This window comes from the organism of the source record quoted next, unplaced genomic scaffold (assembly GCF_019419815.1).
Source record: "Pyrus x bretschneideri cultivar Hongxiangsu unplaced genomic scaffold, Pyrus_bretschneideri_v1 Contig265, whole genome shotgun sequence".
In the NCBI taxonomy this organism is placed as follows: Eukaryota; Viridiplantae; Streptophyta; class Magnoliopsida; order Rosales; family Rosaceae; genus Pyrus; species Pyrus x bretschneideri.
The window spans coordinates 1,045,322-1,065,665 of NW_025999574.1; the positions used below are offsets into that span (position 1 = coordinate 1,045,322).

At 37.1% G+C, this 20,344-nt stretch overlaps 3 protein-coding genes across 9 annotated transcripts; 1 reads left to right on the forward strand and 2 right to left on the reverse strand.

The window, feature by feature from the left end:
* Positions 1–1,317: 1,317 nt before the first annotated feature.
* On the reverse strand, positions 1,318–4,702 carry LOC103940367 (tyrosine--tRNA ligase, chloroplastic/mitochondrial). Of its 6 annotated transcripts, none has more exons than XM_009350474.3 (4): positions 4,545–4,702; positions 3,356–3,436; positions 1,678–3,153; positions 1,318–1,548 (listed from the first exon to the last, which is right to left on the reverse strand). In XM_009350474.3, exon 3 carries the CDS (start codon positions 3,141–3,143, stop codon positions 1,695–1,697), a length of 1,449 nt encoding a protein of 482 aa, XP_009348749.2. In that variant the 5' UTR covers positions 3,144–3,153; positions 3,356–3,436; positions 4,545–4,702; the 3' UTR covers positions 1,318–1,548; positions 1,678–1,694. The 6 variants fall into 6 exon arrangements, with proteins under 6 accessions (XP_009348749.2, XP_048443244.1, XP_048443245.1 ...); XM_048587287.1 differs by having other exon boundaries at positions 3,291–3,436; XM_048587288.1 differs by having other exon boundaries at positions 3,242–3,436.
* Positions 4,703–5,491: 789 nt separating this feature from the next.
* On the forward strand, positions 5,492–12,234 carry LOC103940368 (thiamine biosynthetic bifunctional enzyme TH1, chloroplastic). 2 transcript variants are annotated; one of them, XM_009350475.3, is made up of 10 exons: positions 5,492–5,630; positions 5,919–6,203; positions 6,338–6,412; positions 7,522–7,597; positions 7,686–7,761; positions 8,145–8,279; positions 9,489–9,553; positions 9,659–9,786; positions 10,428–10,675; positions 11,287–12,234. In XM_009350475.3, the coding sequence occupies exons 1-10, from the start codon at positions 5,574–5,576 to the stop codon at positions 11,828–11,830; spliced, it is 1,689 nt and encodes a 562-aa protein (XP_009348750.2). In that variant the 5' UTR covers positions 5,492–5,573; the 3' UTR covers positions 11,831–12,234. The 2 variants fall into 2 exon arrangements, with proteins under 2 accessions (XP_009348750.2, XP_048443243.1); XM_048587286.1 differs by lacking the exon at positions 5,492–5,630 and having other exon boundaries at positions 5,841–6,203.
* A 1,358-nt stretch (positions 12,235–13,592) lies between these two features.
* Positions 13,593–17,459, reverse strand: LOC103940369 (serine/threonine-protein kinase SRK2A). Its single transcript, XM_009350476.3, has 9 exons — positions 16,862–17,459; positions 16,515–16,589; positions 16,311–16,412; positions 16,030–16,083; positions 15,845–15,937; positions 15,660–15,752; positions 15,028–15,132; positions 14,839–14,937; positions 13,593–14,316 (listed from the first exon to the last, which is right to left on the reverse strand). Exons 1-9 carry the CDS (start codon positions 16,979–16,981, stop codon positions 14,002–14,004), a joined length of 1,056 nt encoding a protein of 351 aa, XP_009348751.1. The 5' UTR covers positions 16,982–17,459; the 3' UTR covers positions 13,593–14,001.
* Between the last annotated feature and the right edge of the window lie 2,885 nt (positions 17,460–20,344).

Below are 20,344 nucleotides of genomic sequence, written 5' to 3' on the forward strand. Positions count from 1 at the left end.
GATTATAACAATATTCGTTCAAGAATCTCAACGTAAAGTCTCATCCTAATTTTTAAAACACTTTTAATTTTTAAAACTTCACAGCGAGGTGAATGTGAAAATAAATAGATTGAACGGTGATTTATGTAAGAATTTGCAAAACCAATTGAAAATTGTAAGTGTTAATCGCGTTTTTTTGTAAAAAAATGCAAATTTTTTATTTTCTCTATATTTTCCGTGAGCATTAAGGAAATCATTAGAATGTATTTGGAAGTGGATTTACAATTTATGGAACAACAAGTGTATATTTAAACCGAAAAGTAAAAAAAAAAAAAGAAAAAAAAAGGTTTCAAATTCTCGAGGGTGCCAAAAAGTCATGCGTGACTTTCTGGTACCCCAGGAATTTTTGTTAGTTTTTCTTTTATTTCTCTTACCACTTTAATAAACTATCATATTCATATTCTTCAAAATATATTTTTCCGCAAGTGGATCCCAACTTGTTTTCTGAGCACCTGGGAGTTCGCCTTGTTCTGCATGCACCGAATCCGTCTCGTTCAGCATGTGAGGTGTTCACATCATTTTACGTGCCATAAGCCCACCTCGTTTTCCGTGCGTACAGCTGGCCTCGATTTTTGTGTTTATCACTTCTGTAACATGTAGCCGCAGTCTTAGTGGGATGGATTGCAGCAGTGCTGGATTCTTGTCAACAAGTTTGGGTGCCTTGGCTTCAGTTCTCGGCATGGAAGCTGTGACTCCTAATGGTCATTCCCAACCGTCTTGTTACGGATGAGAGGAGGAGGAGGAGGAGGAGGAGGAGCGGAGCTGCAATTCTACTATCGAGTAGGACGCAAGACTAGAAACTATGTAGCTAGGTGTGTGCTCCGGCATCTCGTCCGAGCACACGTTGGTTCAGATGATGTCCCCGATCTGGTTTGATAACCATTGTTGGTGTACAAAAAGCCCCTGCAAGGGTGGATTACTTTACAGAGAAATTATGGGGGAAGACTAGTTTGATCTTATGTGAGAGGATTGATTCCTCTTTGCCGGCTCGCCTCAACTTCTTAGGGAGAACGAATCGCACTTAGTGGTGTTAATCTTCGTGACCTTGATCTTTCGAAATTAGACTTGAGCAATTCGTTATTAATTGAGAAGCAGATGTTGAATCTGCTTCTCAGCTAACAACCATCCAGATTAAACGAATTTGAAAGAGTATACAAGTTTACTGTGGCGAATCTCCACGGAGCTTCTCTCGTTTGTGCTGAATAAGATCTTCGAATAAGATCTACGTTGTTAGATTAGATACTGCGTATGAATAAGATCTTCGAGGCACTCGTCAAATTAGATCGACGTCTCAACTTTACGTAAAAGAATAGATCAATCAATATGATATTAACCAAGGACCAAATTAATTACGAGACACAAACAAAATCATCTAAATAGCAGAGGGAAAACATTTGCATTTAAGCCTCAAACCTCAAGGGCATTAGCCTTCAAGAACCACCGTGAATAATGTCATCTTTAAGGCAGGAAGATTTATGCGATGAGTACACAGATCACACTGAGTATCCGCTGCATTTCAGAGACATAAGAGTCATCATCGTGAGTATATGTACGGAACTTTGAAGAGATAACCCTAGGTCAACGAAATGAGTTCGTACTGTACACACTTTGAATCGTAAAGGTTTCATGGATAATTACCATCAGGCAGGCATCCCTCAGGTGTCGTTTATCTGTACCAGAACCTTATTCTTCTTGCCTGCAGATAAAAGGAGAAGTTTTCCGTCCACAATGTCTTGAGGTTCAATTCTCTTATTTTCACTATCAACTCTGGAGTTGTTCAAGTAAAGCCCCCCTTGCTTCAACAGACGCCGGGCAGCAGATTTGCTGTCAAGCAAACCAGATGAAACTGAGAGATCAACAAGAGAGAGATCAAGGACCTGATGATAAGGAAAAGAGCAGGAGGGGACATCCTCTGAGATGGCTTTAATGGTGTTCCAGTCCAATTTAGTATCAGCACCAGGCCTCATTGCTTCAGTTGCCTTGAGGGCCTCGTCCAGACCATCTTGACCATGCACAAAACGGGTGACCTCCTCAGCAAGCCTGCGCTGAGCTGTGTTGGGCAAGTATCCAGGTCTCTCCATCTCTCTCTCCAACTGTTTGATGTCATCCATGTCCAAGAAAGTGAGAATCTTGAGAAACCTGACCACATCAACATCAGGAACAGAGAACAAATACTGATACAATTTATAGGGAGACAACAGGGATGGCGAAAGCCATATGGCACCATCTTCGGACTTGCCAAATTTGGTTCCATCACTCTTCAGTAGAAGAGGAAACGTCAAGCCATATGCAGCAGCATCCACACGGAGAATCTTGCGTATGAGTTCAGTCCCTGCAGTTATATTCCCCCATTGATCGCTACCTCCAATCTGGACATTAACACCTTCATTGCGAAAGAGGTGCAGGAAATCATAGCCCTGCAATAACTGGTACGTGAACTCAGTATAGCTCATTCCTTGTTCTGACTCCAACCTCTTCTTCACACTCTCCTTTGCAATCATGCTCCCCACTCTTGCATATCGACCCACATCTTTGAGAAACTCTAACAACCGAACCTCTTTCCACCAATCATAATTGTTCAAGACAGAAACCCCACCTAGAATTCTCATAATTGTATTGGTAACTCCTGAGGTGTTTCGGGACAGAGTTTCAAGGTCGAGCTCTGGTCTCTCCAAGCTCTTGCCAGAAGGGTCTCCGACACGAGCGGTGGCACCACCAATCAAAGCTACGGGGTGATGGCCACATCTCTGGAACCATGAGAGGACGACAATTCCAATAAGGTTACCCAAGTGCAAGGATTCGGCAGTTGGGTCGAAGCCACAATAGACTTTGAGAGGAGGTAAAATGGGGTCGGAGCACACTTGCCTTAGATGCTCGCTGGTGAGGGATTCAAGCAACCCTCTCTCTTCAAGAATTTCAACCACATTTGGACGCCCAGACGAGGACTGAAAACACTTGACAGTAGAGAGAACGATTGGATTCCTCAAGTTATTATGACGAAGGGTGGGTAACCTAGACACAGTACTGAAAGGAGGAAAGAAGAATGGGAGACTACGGTAGTAATGGGAGTAGAGAAAAGCCCTTGAAGTGGTGGCTGCAGCCATTCTTAAATTCCTGCAAGAAAAAGGGAGATTTTCAGAACCATTAACACTTTTTCTTAATTTCTTATATAGTCATAATCAAGAGTAAACCACCAATCTTCCCTCTGAACTTAGGTCACTTTCAATGAAAAATGATATGCCAAGACGTACTGATGCCGATGCCACTATTTCCAGTGAAAGTGAATGAAGAGCTAGCAAGAAGCCAGGAAACCCACCTCTCAGAACCTTCAAACTCGAATGCATCTCTCTAAACAATGACTCCTTGGCACCCAGCCATCTATCTTAGTTGAAAGATTCTGTCAAAATTTTGCCATTATCTCCTTTGTTATATGATCAAAGGGCTGAAATCTAAAACAAAATGACGATTGAATTTTAAAATCAAGTAAAAGCCTATATAAGCTATATTCAAAAGCCAAAACTGAGACCAAGCCTAAACAGAAGCAGGGCATTAGCTACAACCAGTGGCGGATCCAGGAATTTTTCTCCTACTGGTCAATGTGTAAAAAGTTCTCAATTTTCTTAAGAAGGAAAAACCTTACAAGCATTGTCCACGAGGACGCTTTTTGAACAGGTCGCATTAATATTTCTTATCAACAATAGCAACAAAACAGTCCCCACAATAATAATAATAGAGTGTATCAACTAATAGAGCTCTAAAACTGAAATGATGGAAATTTGCTCCAAACCTTGACAAGTTTGAATAGAACATGAGAAAATGTTAAATCCATTAATAACGAACGTATCAAACAAATAAACTTAAACAAAACTATGTCCATAATTTATATCACTGTTTCTAAAAAAACCAAGAACCCCACTTAGTGGGAAAAGGCTTTGTTGTTGTTTCTAAAAAACCAAGTCTGTCCGTGATAAGTATACAATATGTTGGGGCATAGAATACGGTTGAAGCGATAAATCATTACAATTAAAAGAAGTAATCTCTATCATATGTAAGGATTTCAATTCATTTCTCATGTAGGAAAGTTGACATAGTCTTCTGTTTTTTGATAAACACAAGTTGTTTTATGAATGCACTAAGACTAGTTTCTTTACAAGGTTCTTTTAAGGAAGGCTGCGGCGTGCGTACCGCGCCACAACTTGCGCAAGGAATAGGCAGAAGCACGCAGCACAAGCCCGGGCGCCCCCATTGAGGCATTTTATCGGACAGTTGGAGGGCACTTTTTAAGGCAGACCCAAAAACTCCGAAAGGTCAACTCCAGACTTCCCACGAAGAAAAACACTAAATTCCTAACTTGCTAATATCCATAATTTAAAGAAATCAAATCAGAAAGTAAATTATAACTTAAGAAGAAGAAGAAGAAGAAGAAAAGAGCAAAATTTGCAGAGGCTGGGGAAAGAGGAGGAGTAGAAGGAGGAGGAGGAGAAGGAGGAGGAGGAGGAACTCACATGAAGTGAAGTTACATGCGCCAACAATGGCTGGCTGATAGCGCGGAGGAGTCTGAGGGGGATTGGAGGAGTGGCAGTGGCTGGCTGCTGCACTCCACACTATCGGGTTCTGGGAGAAGATAGAGTTTTCTGCTTGGTCCTTTTTTGTTTTTACGTCTAAAGATTTTTTTATTTATTTTATTTATTTATTTTTAATTTTTTTTATTGTGAAAAATGACTAAAAGAGATGGGGAAGGGGTAGACTTGTCTTGCAATAATAATAATGTGGTTCAAATTCGTTATGAGAATCGAATGTAAAATTTCTCACTTACAAGTGAAGATGAATACTACTAAACCGTAGTACTAAGTGATAATTCAACTAAATTAACTTAAATTATGGGAAGTCCTTGATTTTTACCAAAAATTAATTCAAACAACATTATTATTAGTTCTAAGAGTTTTAACCTACTCTCCTATCTACGCTATTTAATGTAGATAATATCATTTGTTTAGAAGAAAAAAAACTTAAATTATGAGATGAATTTAACATCCGACCTTAAATGCATGAACGAAGTCTATTAACTAATTAAGTTATAAGGAAAATTAATGAAAAAAACTTGAAAACTTTGAGTTTTAATGATAAGGAAAAAATAAAGGGCAAAATGAATAATACTACGATTGACTTTTTTTAGTGTAAAAATGTGATTTTTTGTTAAAATGAACAGTATCGCGGGCTTTTCGTTAAAACTCCTAAGTTATAAGCCTCTTATTTTTTAAGGAAAACTAATAAAAAAAGCTTGAAAACTTTGAGTTTTAATGATAAAGACAAAATAAAGGGTAAAGTGCATAATACTAAGATTAACTTTTTAGTGTAAAAATGTGATTTTTCGTTAAAATAAACAATAATATCGACTTTTCATTAAACTTCTCTATTTTTTAATGGTAATGGTAAATAAAATAATGCAACCATTAACAACCGCATGATAAAACTGGGTTTAAGGCTACCAACATGTGCCCGTGTCAAAGAAGGAATCATCATCGCCAAATTTCATGGCAAACGAGGCTCACTTTCTCTCCACCTCTCTCTCCTTCCTCTCCTTCAACAAGGTAACCTCTTCCCACTTCCCCCCTTTTCCAATTTACTGTTTGGTTGCCGGGAAAAATAACAGAGTTTATCAAAATGGAAGACCAAGATATCAATCAATCAACGTCAAAATTCTTTACTCTTCTGCTTTTCCAATTTACTGTCAATTTATTTATTTGTTCGAATATTTGCATATCCAATTAGGTTTCAAAATCTGTTGCATTTTCTATCATTGCTGCTGTGTTGCCATGGCTGTTGCATTTCTGGGTTGCACTCATAATTTCAATTGTTTGGCGTTATATCATGACCAGGCTGTGCTCCCAGAGTTCAGGCAATCAAAAGGTTTGAGCTTTTTGGTGAATTCGAGAATCAGCCGAAGCAAGCAAACGAGAGTTTCAATGGAGATGCGTGGAAGTGGAGGTCCAATGACAAGTGACCACTCTGCAGTTAAGATTCCACATGTACTGACTGTCGCTGGCTCCGATTCCGGTGCCGGTGCTGGAATCCAAGCTGATCTTAAGGCTTGTGCTGCTCGCGGAGTGTACTGCTCTACTGTCATAACCGCTGTTACTGCACAGAACACTGTTGGCGTTCAGGTTGTTATTTGATGTTGTTTTCCAATTTTCATGGGCTGTGTTCTGTTTGGTTGCTGAGAAAGCATAACATAAAAAATAGAAAAGAAAAATGTTTCTAGTGGTGATTGTTATCGTTCTTTTTATTTGATTGCTAGGGTGTAAACATTGTGCCCGAGGATTTTGTTGCAGAGCAGATGAAGTCTGTGCTATCTGATATGGATGTCGATGTGGTAAGTAAAAGTTTGTAAAAAAACATGAGCCATTATAAGTCAAAGTCTCGTGTCGTATTGTTTAAACATGGTGTTTAAGCAATAGAACACGAGCCGTTGTAGCTTGTAAAAAACCTAGGTCACAGGTCTACCAGGTCATCTGTGAAATCAACCATTCTGATACAATGACATGTGTTTCACTGACCATCATCACGAGCTTATGGAATTGATTAGTTTTCATTAATTGATTAGTATAGATGTTAGATTAGTTATATAGATAAAAGTTAATCTATATGTCAGAAGTAGCTAATGGATTATTGTAACTGGAGCCTATTTTTCTTTGTTCTTCAAAGCAGACTAGATAGCTCAATGCATGTGCTCTTGAGAAAATATTCACTTCAAGCATAGGGGTTTCAGATTCCATGTCATCTTTCTCTATTCATCTTATTTGGTTATCAAACAGAACTGGCCTGATAACAGAGAACTGCCAATGAAACAAGTCTCAAATAGTATGGTAAACTTGAGCTGGAAATTAGACCCAATGACCATTCAATTCTATGACTGGCCGGCTTGTTGACATGTGTGTATGTGTCTGGTCATGTCTATGTAGTAAATCGAGACATCAACAAATATGAAATTGCATTAAAAAGCATGTTGGTTCCACTGAGGAAAAGCATAACTTAATTTGAATGGATGCAAATAAGCGCATGTTTGATGCAGAGAAGCTTATATATTTTATCTTTGGATTTTTGCGTAATTCTGGATTCTGCATATTGAGTGCAATGAATTTCACCAGATGTTGAATTGTTGATTATAATATTCTTTTGCAGAATCACAAATTTGAAGTTTTGATCATATTCGTAGTGTTAATATTCTCTGTAAACTAATAACTTAAGCATTTTCAGACCAAGAACTTTTTGTGAATTAAGTTGCAATCTACTTCACTTTGTCTGTATTTGGCTAAAAGTTTAATCGTAGTGTCATAAAATGTTATTTAAAATGCTATTATAAAAATGTCAGCTTTCACTTCCTCTGTACTTGAGGCATGCCTCTTTTGCAAACTTGCTTTTATCAAGAAGCGGTATTGATACTAAATTGGTTTTGATCTGCTCATGATATGTCATTACTAGGTGAAAACTGGGATGTTACCTTCTATTGGCATCGTTAAGATTCTTCATCAACAACTTCAGGTGTATCCTGTTCGAGGTATGCAGTCCTATTAAAAATTGAACATTTATTTTCTAATGTTACTAAATGAGCATTTTTAATGAATTGGTAATGTCATTGAAGGCAGCTTTAGTGGTTGACCCTGTTATGGTGTCTACGAGTGGAGATGTATTGGCTGGTCCTTCAATACTTGCTGTGTTTAGGTATGCCAATCCTTTGTACATAAGATTGAGTAAATTCATAGTAATGCCTTCTTTTTTTTTTCTTTCTTTTTTTTGCTTTGTGAAAATCTCTTGTGGGCCATGTGGTAGTGTGATTAGGATGTTGAAACCATCTATTGAATGCAAAATGTGCATTCAGATCTGCTTGGCAGAAACAGAGAATTGTATTGGCAGGTTGTGCTCTTTGAATAAACATGGATATTCACTTCTATGTTCTTGAATTGCTCCTTCGCCATTTTTCCTTGTGTTATTTCTTGGCCAATTATCCGTCATTGGATATTTTTCTTCTTAAGTTAGAGAAAAGGTCTCCTTGTGTAACAGCAGATACTTGTCAATAATTGTAATTTTGTGGTTTTTGCCTGCAGAGAGGAGCTTCTTCCTATGGCTGACATAGTAACCCCAAATTTGAAAGAGGCATCAGCTTTACTGGATGGAGTGAAAATAAACACAGTTTCTGACATGCGTTCTGCTGCAAAATTGTTACATGATATGGGTCCACGGTTAGTGAATGGAACATGCTTGAGATCTCAGTTCTCTCTTAATCGGACGATTTACAAAACTCTTGTTTTTTGCATTGTTGCAGTTTATTATAGTCCTTCCAATGTCACTCAACTGTTGGACATGTTTTTAATAAAGCAGAAATGTTGCATTAGTACTAAATTTGAATGCATTGCATTGTGAGTACTGTTGAAATCACAAGAGAAGGCAAGCACTTCCCATTAACTCGCTGTTGCATAGTTGAACTTTTAAGGTGTATAATATGTATTCATAAATGTTACTGGCTTTTGTTTGTTCTCACAGAAAAAATTCTTCCATTACGTAAGACTTTACTTGGAATAGTTAATCATTTCACCTGGATAATCAACTAAAATGCGAAGGTTCACTTTTGTAGTTGTTAACTACTTCCAGTATGTCACACATTTTTAAAACAGAGTGCCCTTGAAATTGTATTAAGGAATTTGTACTAAATGGTCATAGTCATTTCTTTTTGTTCATATTACGTACATATAGGTTTGCTTCTTGGTTGCGTTGGTTCAATGGCTGTACTACATATCCATCTTTGATCCTTTTGACCTCACTCTTGAATCAGTGGAGGGGATAAATGTAAAACTGTTATCATGTTTAAACTTGTCTGATTGATGGGGCAGTTGGGCGCCTAATATTATATGATGAGCGTACAGGAAAAGCTTTTCTGGACTTTTGGGGAATCAACAAATTCATCTATTTTCTCAGTAGATGGCTTGCTTTGCTTTTGGCCAGTTTCTTGGAAACAAGATTGCGTGATCACGGACTATGATAGACTAATTTGATGGGTATTAGTACTCTGTAAATATTGTTTTGGTTTCCAAAGAACTGTCTCTCAAGCTCTTAACTTATGACAGCAAGGACCTTTGACATATTTGGCAAGGTCTATGGCTCTGTGCCATCCTCAGTATGTTGTCACCTATATACAACAAAAATGAGGAGACAATGACTGTTCAAGGGGTGTGTAGCCAAATATCTCATGGTCTGTCATTTAGGTTTAGGAACAGTTGAAGTTAGATAACATTGACATATTATATCAAGCAAATATCTCTTGGTTTCGCTTCATTCGGCAATATTTTTCACAGAATTAATGCAGTGTGGTAGTTGGAAAATTTGAAGTAAAAACTAAGTTTCTTTGTGTTGAAACTGTAGTTTGTTAAAACAAAGTGCATCTTTGCTTTCAGAAATGTTCTTGTCAAAGGCGGAGACCTCCCTGATTCATTGGACGCTGTTGATATCTTCTTTGATGGTAAGCTTTAGTCTTCTGGAACCTTCACTGATGGTGATACTGTTCTTTCATCTACTTAATGCATGAGTGTTCTGGAAAATTTAATGTTTAGAATTGATATTGCAGGCAAGAACTTATATGAGCTGCATTCGTCACGCATAAAAACTCGTAATACTCATGGAACTGGTTGCACTTTGGCATCATGTATTGCAGCTGAGCTGGCAAAAGGTTCTTCAATGCTCAAGGCTGTTAAGGTAATAACATTTACACTTCTTAATAAATCACATGCTACAGGGAGAGTAGATGAAAAAAAAAAAACCTGGCTTTCTTTGTTGAGCACGTATTCTGAAGTAGTCACACTCAAGAACAACAGAAGATAGTCATGGTTTGTTTGATTCCAAATAGCGGGGATAACTTAGTGTCACATATGTGAAATTCCACTTTCACTGTGTTCGGGCTGTACAGAGTGGGGTAACAACTAATATAGCATAATGTCTACTCCAATACCATAAACTCACTGGACAATTTTATAACCTTGTCAGTGTTTGCTTTTATTCTGCAGCCTTGAGGAATTTTTTGGATGCTGGTCAATTAATTACTCAACTAACAAATTATCAGTCCCATCTCTCTTCCCTTCCTCCTCTTGTTCTACAAGGCCTTCCCCCCCCCTCCCCCTATTTTTGATTAATTTACAGCATTTTGGCCTTTGTGATATTCCTTGGAGTTTTGATGCTAGTTGAATTACAATTTATGTTTCCTATTATCTCATACTTTGTTCTTTTGCTGCTGCTGCTCACTCACACCTACACCAACAAGCAAAACAGAAAAGCACTTACATTCACAAATGCAATTGAAGACCCGCAAATATTATCTTTTTTTATCTTAATTTTGGCAGGCATCTAAGTTCTTTGTCGAGACTGCCTTGGATTATAGCAAAGATATTTCCCTTGGAAAAGGTCCCCAAGGCCCTTTCGATCACCTAATGAACCTCAAGCACAACTCGGGTCGACAAGTCAGATTCAATCCAAGCGATTTATTCTTGTATGCTGTTACAGATTCACGTATGAACCGAAAGTGGGGCCATTCTATCTCAGATGCTGTTAAAGATGCCGTACAAGGAGGTGCTACAATTGTCCAATTGAGGTTTGTTACTTATTTAATGCTCATCATAACTCTTTATAAAACTTAGGCTTAATGTCTCTCAGATAACTTACGTACTAGTAATTTGGTTTTTTCATTTGTGCATCTATAACTAATCCTAGAGATGCCTTTAAGGTTGATGTTCATTCTTCATGTGTTTTAGATGATCATTTCTTTTCTCTTGTGGAGTAGTATGTGTGCTTTTTCTTCAGTTTTCTCTGGGATTAATGAAAATGAGTTCAATCCCCAAGGCCTCCTATATTTCTGATTTCAGTTTACAAATATGCGAAACTTTATGAAATTAATGTTTAATAAAAAGTTTTACGCAGCCACTCTTTAAGGAGTTTGCATTTGCTTTTAGTTTCACTTTGAGATTGCCTACTTGGAACTGCGATCAACTGTCACCCACTCTTCTCAAGTATATTGTTTTCATGTATTCTTTTCGCCTCAATCAAGACATCCACTCTACATGTTTCTTGGACTGAATTGAAATTTTCCTTGTCGATGGGCATATGTTTGGATTCGTTCCCATAAATATTCTTATGAGACCTAATAAATTTCTGCTTTTAGTTTTCCGTTTGTTGATCTTGACATGGTTTAACTTTGCTTTGCAGGGAAAAGGATATTGAAACAGGGGATTTTCTGGAAGCAGCCAAGTCATGTCTCCAAATTTGCCGTTCCCATGGAGTTCCATTACTAATAAATGATCGTATTGATGTTGCGCTTGCTTCCGATGCTGATGGTGTGCATATTGGCCAGTCTGACATGCCTGCCCATGTTGCACGTTCTCTCCTTGGCCCTGAAAAGATAATTGGTGTGTCATGCAAGACACCAGAGCAAGCAGAGCAAGCATGGCTAGGTGGTGCTGATTACATTGGTTGTGGTGGTGTATATCCAACTAATACAAAGGAAAACAATCGCACTATAGGCTTGGACGGGCTGAAAACTGTTTGTTTGGCGTCTAAATTACCCGTGGTTGCGATTGGTGGGATCAATATTTCAAATGCGCGTGCAGTGATGGAAATTGGCGTACCAAACCTGAAAGGCATTGCAGTTGTGTCTGCTCTATTTGATAGGGAATGTGTTTTGACAGAGACTAGGAAGTTGCATGCAGTGCTAACGGAGGCAACAGCAGCAGCAGCAGCAGCAGCAAAGTGAAACATACGGGGATAAGGCCGGCCTCGATGCAAATTTTCATTTTTCTTGTTAGTGGTTAGAGAAGTCAAATGTACTCGGTTCTTTTGGGTTCATCGCACCGGAAAAAGTTGATCCTGCTCAGCGGCGGAGTATGGACGGTTGTTTGCTTAGCATGGGACGTTTTGTTGCTCGGTATGGACGTTTGTTTTTTCTAATATTTTGCGTAAAGGGGTTCGGGTTCGGCATGATGTAATGCAGCAGAAGTGCGATATACTGCTCTAAATTAATTCATAATATGTTTCCATGTGCTTGGCTGCTCACTTGAGTGGATTGATCGATCGAAAACTTGAATTATTGAAGACATTATTGTATATTTATCTTTTTCTTGAGTAGATGTGAAGAATATAAAAATCCCCTTTGCTGTATTCGAACTCAAGATCTGTCCCCCACAATTTGATTTTTGTTTGTACCCCAACAAAAGTCAACCCTATCCTCACTGATGGGCTTTGAACCCTGGATCTATTGCCCGTGGGCGAGTGCAATTTCGGTTGGGTCAACTCGAGTTCGTTCATTTCAACTTAATTTTAAATTTGATTGGGCGGGTTAGAATGAAGGAAAAACTCACCTAAATTCAATCCGGTCTCAACCCGATCATTTATTGGGATGTGGTGGGTTCTGTTTTTCTTGCCCATGTGAACCCTAACCTGAACTGATATCTAGCTTGGATTCACGTCATACGCATTTTAGTAATCCCAGTTCATATTATTATAGCTAGAAATATGTTTTTGGATGATTGTACTTGAAATTTGTTGTTCATTTTCATTTGGATAAACAAATAGTTTGCTTTGACGTCTTTCTTTCAATTGAAGCTTTGATGTTGCTTTTAATTTAGGGAGGTTTAACAAAATATTCCCGGTACTGTTCACTTTTAACGAAAAACCACATTTATACCTTTCTCTGGTACTATTCACTATACCTTTAAAAATGGCTTTTCATTAAAAGGGAAGTTTTCCATTTAATTTAATTCCAACTTTAAAACATTAGAAGTGCTTTTCAAGCTATTTGGTTTATCCTTTGTGTGGATGATGTGTAGAAATTGGATTTAACTAGTATTGACATTATTTGGTTAAAAATTTGAAAAATCTTGCAAAACAAGGTGTTACAAGATTGAAATCGATAAATTTATCAAACTAGAACCCAACTTAAGTAAACTTGCACTCAATTGGAATCCGAGCTTGAATGAACTCGTACAAACCCGAGCTAGCCCAAACCAAAATTGTGAAGGTTGGGGTCAACCCACCCAACCCGCTTGAGTTGCATCCCTATCTATAGCCTAATCCTACCTATCGCTCTGCCTACCCCCCACCAACGGATACCCTTTGAAGAAGAGAACACCCTATCTTCAAAACAAGTTCAACCAAGAACGTTAACTTGGAAGTTTGGAAACCTGGAAAGTGAGATTGGTTGATTCTTGAGGTTAAAATGGGGATGTCCAAAGATAAAGTTTGTGTTGATTGTTATCAAAACATGGTAAGTGAAAAAATTATGAAATCAAGCAAAAAAGCATTTTACTACCAAGAAATGCTATGGAGACTTTCAAAGTGAAACTCTCCATGGACTTTGCCACCTCATGGTTTAACGTCAATTTTTGTGTCAACATTGTGCAAAAAACATGAGGTGTCATAGAGTCCTTTGCAGGTCCCACTTTTGAGAGTACTACCTACCATACAACTGACAACTGACAACTGGACATGCAGTCACAAGTCAGGGTGACACCCAAATATATAACAAAAGTAATATGTTCCAACTGAATAAACTTGCTTACATACCACACCCCATTAGGGGGCAAAGTTTCCTTTTTGACAATCTCTTGTTCTAAAGATGAAACGAAACAACACAACCCGTTTAGGCTTTAACACTTCCCCCTCCGAGCCTCCCACCTCCCTTAAATTCGAAAACAACGACCCAAAACATCTCAAACCCACGATCTTTGACTATAAATTCTACTAGTGATACATCCACAGTCAGTCACAGCACCACACTATAATTTACAGAAGTTTGTTTATTGAAACACCATCGCCTACGCAAAACAAAAAAAACTGACTCTTCATACAAGCATAACGTTCTTGACTACGCAGATATTGAGAACCTGAACTTTTGGGGTTTTTTGATATTGAGGAAGAAACTACTTCTCAGCTGACGCGCACTTCTCCACTTGCATGTACTTCTTTGACTGTCTTGTCATACTCGTCTTCTTCTTCTCCCTCGCCTTCTACATCTTCCTTTGTATCACCATCTTCTTCTCCCCAGCCAAAGCCTCCAATTGATCGGGAAACTGGAGGAGGATTTTTGGCTTCCTCCACTATCTTCATGATGTCTTCAATACTTTGGAGAGAAAAGGTTGGGTTTTCTTTTCTGTAGTAAACGGTTTGAGCTGCTTCTGTAAGCTCTCTCGGCAAGTTCTTTAAAAACCACGGGTGGTTCTTGATTTCTTTAATGGTGATCCTCTGAAACAAGAATTGAAGCCAGTTGAGCACATCATGGAAGGGTATGATAAGAACCAATATCAAATTCACTTCAGCCTTTAATGTTCAACACTAGCACAATGATTCAAACTTTTATAATTCATTTCTTTTCGTTTTAGGGGCCACTAAAACCTCGGCAGGAGCAAATCGGATGAGACTGATTGTAAACAAAATATATGAGGACTGAGATGCATACCTCCATCTTCTCATTCTGAAGGTTAAAACATTAATTGGTTGTTAAGACAACAATTACGTTTGAGGTACCATCATGGATTTTTTATTCTTCCAAAGACTATCAAGGTAAAGATTGCAAGGGACACTTTATTATACGCCTAGTCTAGTAGCCTATTCTGTGTCAACAGCCTATATACACAAATTAATTTGATGTTGTCATAACAAGACAATGAGCCAATTGCCATTAACCTACAAAGTTCAGAAACCTAAAGCTTTCTTTTTTAAGTAAATATTATTGAAACTTGCCAGGCAACATATTATAATACATACCCTTCCTGGATTTGCAACAAAGATGCGAGAGAGGAGATGCCTACAATCTTGAGATATGTGAACATAGTCTGGGATCTTGTACTGAACAGACATTATTTTCTGCATCAAAAGAATGAAAAGGAAACTACACAGTTAAAGCGGAAAAAGGTTAATGATTAACTTTCAGGGCTGAATAAATAGTAAAATTACATTAATGGTTTTCCTGAAATTCTTTGGATCTTCTTGGTCTTCAAATGGATAAGCTCCCACCAGCATAACATACAGGGTTACTCCACATGACCACACATCTGCCAACTGGATGAACAGAAATGAAAATCAGATGATTGAACTGAAGTAAAAGCTGTATAATATATATTTTTTGTTGAAAATTTCTATTTAAATTCTAAGCACAAAAGATTCAATGAACACGTGTACAACATCATTTAACTTCCTGCTCTCCCCAGGTAGGAGAACGGTTGAACTCCCTAATTCCTAGTTGTCATGTAAATGAACATTGCTATTACAGAAGCAAATAATTGAGCAAAAGAAAAATGATCTGTGCTCTATAAACTATAAAGTCAAATACATCATGACGTCTAATCTACTACTCCAAGTTTCAACTCATTCATCGTCATTGAATGATATACCTGCACCTTCAACCACCTACTTGGCACAACAAGAAATCACATAAAGAAATCTTATGACGCAATCCGGAAATACCATTTGTTGTAATGATTGGCTATCAACTAATCCTTAGAACAATATACAAGCATCTTTAAAATTGTAGTGCATCAATTACAGAGAATAATGAAAAGGACAACAATGAAAAAAATTAAAGCTACCTTGCCATCATACTCTCTTCGAGAAAGAACTTCAGGAGCAATATATGCAGGAGTTCCCACAGTTGATTTAGGCCTTGAATGCAGCAAGGATGACTACACAAATAAAGTTCATCAGAATATAGAACTTTTACATTTACCTTGAAACATCAAAAGCCTCTGACAGTATGTTCATTATAGAATTAAACCTTAGAATAACCAAAATCGCAAATTTTCAGGCGTGGAGCTGGGCTGCCATCCAGCAAGGTATTTTCCAGCTTTAAATCTCGGTGGCATATTTGCTGCACAGAAAGACAAGAGAAAAATGAGAATCACAGGTTAAGGGAAAAATCCATTGGAGATCACGAACTCTAACAACTCATATTATCTTTACCAGAGAATGACAGTAGCTAACTCCCGAGATAAGCTGCTGAAAAAAATACCTAGCCTGCAAAACCAACAAAATTTAACTATTTAAGATGAAGTTGTCACTTAGCAACTTAACAAATTAGCCACATCGGACAAAACACATTGGAGGGTTATCCAATCATAAGTATTGGCATGCTATAAGTATAGCTATCAATTTCTTCATCATTTCCAGGATTTTATTAGGACACGAGTACAAAAGTTTTTAAAAAATTGGAGCCTCTCATTAATCAAGATCAGTGATCAAACCTCATCTTCACTGAACCTTCCTGCATTGCAAATCCTCTCAAAGAGCTCTCCACCAGCTGCATACTCCATAACAATAGCAAGATGTGTAGGAGTCAAAACTACCTGAAATTCCAGAACCTCGTATTAGCACACTGAAACTGATAAGATTTGATTTGGATCCTTCAGAGTTTCAGAATGACGGAGACCATATCAATAAACACACACCTCCTTGAACCGAATGATGTTTGGGTGGCGAAGTGATCTATGGTTTATGATTTCCCTTGCCACATTCTCATCAATCTGCAACCAAACAATGGAATATACAGTTGATCACATACACATATACACATACATATAATCATATGAAAATAACAAAATAATCTGTTTCTTATGGATTCATTGAACGAAATGGAAAGATTCTAGCTTTTTCTGAGTACCAACTCCGAAATCAAACAAGTGGGTCCTATATGAGGTTTATAATTCTAAAAGAAATAAACTTCAATGCAAAAAGAAAATAAGTAAAAGGTGATATGAAATTACAGTGAAATAAAAAAGAGGGGGAAAGTAAGAACCTTGAGGCCGCGTTCGATGTATTTCATGGCGACGAGCTCTTTGGTCTCCTTGTTCCTCATAAGCCTGGCCACCCCAAAATTCCCAGATCCAATATCCTTAACAAGCTCGTACTTTTCCATTTTCTACGCTTTATTTCTTCAAATTTTGCTGTTTCAGGCTCCGTATAGAAACTCCAATTGAGCTACACACCTCGGAATCTTGAAAGGATCGATTTAGCTTTCAATTCATGGATGATCTCCAAGCTCACACAACACCCAAACGGAGCAATTGGATCGAATTGGAAAAAACCCAAATCCTGGAACCGAGATCAGCGTTCTAGAGAGACGGAGATGGTGGGGGGGGATTGGGAAGGAAGGGGGTTATTGAATTGGATCACTTGCTGGATTTGATTTGGGGAATTATTTAGGGTTGGGGTTGCATGTGGTGAAGATTGAAAGAAAGATTATTCTATATGTGGAGAGAGAGAGAGAGAGAGAGAGAGAGAGAGAGAGAGAGAGAGGTTTGAGGGTTGATGAGCAAAGTGAGGGATCCAAGATGCAGAGAAATTTCTTAGAAGGGTAGTAAGCAAGGAATCAGAAAACGCTTTTTTAAAGAATCCCAAACACTGGTTCTGAGCTTTCTTATTTATTTATTTTCAATTTTTTAAATTTCTCTATTTTTTTACCATTTTGTTCGTATTATGCATGACTTTGACTATGAATGCATGTACCAGAGAACAAAGGATATAGATTGAGAGGGACCTTTCTTCGCTCCAAAAAGGTGGTCGGGACCAAAAATTTGGGATCAATTATACTAAAGATTTTCCAGTATGATCGGTACACGGAGTAGTATATCAAATTTCACTAAATAAATTGTGAGATATATATGCTAAAAAGTTAATTACTTAAGAATTAAAAATTTGCACCATTTCTATTAAAGCACATGATGTACCACTTGTGTTTCAGTTATACTAAAAATTTCTCTAATTATACATCAAACCTCCCATTATAATTGTAGATGCTAGTATAGAAAATGCTTTTCTTTTCATTTTTTTTTTAAGAAAAAATTAACGAAAAGGGTTTGAAAACTTTGAGTTTTAATCAAAATGACAAAAATGTATTGTAAGTGAATAGTATAATGAGTGACTTTTTACAGTAAAAATGTGGTTTTTTATTAAAGTGAACAGTACCATGAGCGTTTCGTTAAAACTCCCATTTGTATTGTTATTATTTTGGTTCCGACTCTTGGCAGTGGTGAATCCATAATTCTAACATTAGGTGGTTCTAATCAAGGTATACTAAATGTAGTCGGGTGGTGAGCTGGGGCCTAAGTATGAGTCTAGGTAAACTAGGCTGATATAAGTAAAGTTATTATATATCATATGAATAAGACCTAAGCTTATACGTTCATCTTCGTCATAAATTAGATCATTCTTCTTTGTTCTTGACTTCTGGTGCACGACACTTGCCTAAATCGTTGGATGGTCTTCTCCCTTCCACCATATGCCCAGACTGTTGGGTGGTCCCAGGACACCCAGATCCATGAGTGGATTTGCCTTTGGTCCTCGATCAACCAAATTATTACACTGCAACCATGTTTAATTAAATATTTTGATCGAAATCCTTAGTATTATTGTAGCTCCTTCATTTATGAATTTAATATTTTCACAAAATATGATAAATAAATTCAAATGAGAGTAAATAATATTTTTTAAATATAATAATCACTTTAAAAATGAACACTAGAGTAATACTCTTCTCTAAGTTAAATGTACCAGCAATTATTAATATTTAAAAAGAACAGCCATTGGTATAAAATAAATATATGTAATTAACTTGGGTACATTATTACTTAGTATTACGGTCTAGTGATATTTCTCCTTCACTTGTAAGTCTTAAGTTCGATGCTCGTCAAAAATGTACCTGAACCATATTATTGTTAGTCCATTTGTGAGACTGAGCACATCCTCTCTCTTAATATAAATAATATCGTTTGTTAAAAAAAAACATATATATCCTCAGCAAAAAATATATACCATGCACGATCTAGCGTATTAAAGGATATCCACTTAGATAATTCTCCAATTAAAAACAGTTTAGATTAACATATAGTAAAGAGGGTCTTTATCACAGGAATTCCTATGGCTTTCCTCCAACTCATCTGGACTACTTCTATGTGTGTTGTTATCAATGGGCCCACTACTTCATATTAAATTCTTAATCTCCAATTGGTGGTCTTTGCCCCTAATCACAATCTGATTGCTTTTTAAGGCATTACATCAAAAGAGGTTGTCATTACTTTGACAAAAAGAAAAGGTTGTTTTCTCCAAAAAAAAAAAAAAAGAAAAGAAAAGGAAAGGTTGTTATTACGAAATATGGTGAAAATCGTTTATTAAATTGTTGAAGAGAATCTAACATTTATTTTGGTTTGGTATAAGGTCTTGAGGTTAGGTCTAGGGTTTGTTGTTTTGTAATACAATATATTAATTATCTTCTTCTATACGTACGTTTCTCTCTTTTCGAGGCTAAATTAAACTAAACTAAATTGCTATATGTATAATTAGTATAGTCTAATTGATAAGACAATTGGGTTAAATAAAAAAAAGTTGGTCCACCTGTGCAAAAAATAGATGATAATTAGATCAAGAGCTTGTGCCCTTTCAACGGCCCTTCCAACTTTTGCTTGGGCTTGGGCTCGCCAACTACATGAGTTGACTGAGTTGCGTGCACCCACGTGCACAACCCATAGCCAAATTGCTCCTTTTACTTCCAAGTTGAGCTATTGAATTTCCAATGGTCAACCGATTGGACCGTTAGATTACCCACGGTAAACAAAATTGTAAATTTTTTTGCAATTGCGACGTGCCGCAATTTGGGGCATCCAACATAAATAATTTTGACATTCAACGGCAAGGATTATTGTAAGAGTAAGAAATAAAAAAAATTACCAAAAATATATCCAAATTATTTAAGAAATAAAAAAATTACAAAAAAAAATCCTTTTTTTCTTTCTCTAAATACCCAACCATCCTCTTCTGAAATATATTATTGAAATTATACAATCATTTTATTTTCATAGAACATACTTACAAGGTATAAATATATAAAAAAAAAATAATATACATATTTATCAATAGTATCCTTACCCTTCACAAACAGGTGAACTTGCCATGGATGGAGCTGGCTTAGGCCCAGTAGGGGCGCATGCCCCCCTTAATTATTTTTTTTGTTGAAAAAAATATACTCTTTTAGTTGCTTGTGATGTTAGTATGAACTATTTTATGCACAATTGTCATCGTTGAAATAACATATTCAGCCATAAAATTTCTAAAGATCGATTGAGAATTTGGATGAGAGATCAATGGATGAATGATAACATGATTATTTTTTGATAGAGAGATTTTATTGTATTAGTAATGAATTTGTCATGCAACGTTTCAAAACATAAAACACGTCGAGGGATATTGTAATAAGTTGTATAAAAAAAAAAAAAACTTACGGATT

Coding starts and splice junctions, on each gene's coding strand:
- LOC103940369 (XM_009350476.3), bottom strand. CDS start 16,981: ATGGAAAAGTACGAGCTTGTTAAGGATATTGGATCTGGGAATTTTGGG. Junction 16,413..16,514: donor ACATCATTCGGTTCAAGGAG/GTGTGTGTTTAT, acceptor CTGGAATTTCAG/GTAGTTTTGACTCCTACACA. Junction 14,317..14,838: donor TTGTTGCAAATCCAGGAAGG/GTATGTATTATA, acceptor TTCTTGTTTCAG/AGGATCACCATTAAAGAAAT.
- LOC103940368 (XM_048587286.1), top strand. CDS start 5,856: ATGGCTGTTGCATTTCTGGGTTGCACTCATAATTTCAATTGTTTGGCG. Junction 6,413..7,521: donor CTGATATGGATGTCGATGTG/GTAAGTAAAAGT, acceptor TGTCATTACTAG/GTGAAAACTGGGATGTTACC. Junction 8,280..9,488: donor TTACATGATATGGGTCCACG/GTTAGTGAATGG, acceptor CTTTGCTTTCAG/AAATGTTCTTGTCAAAGGCG.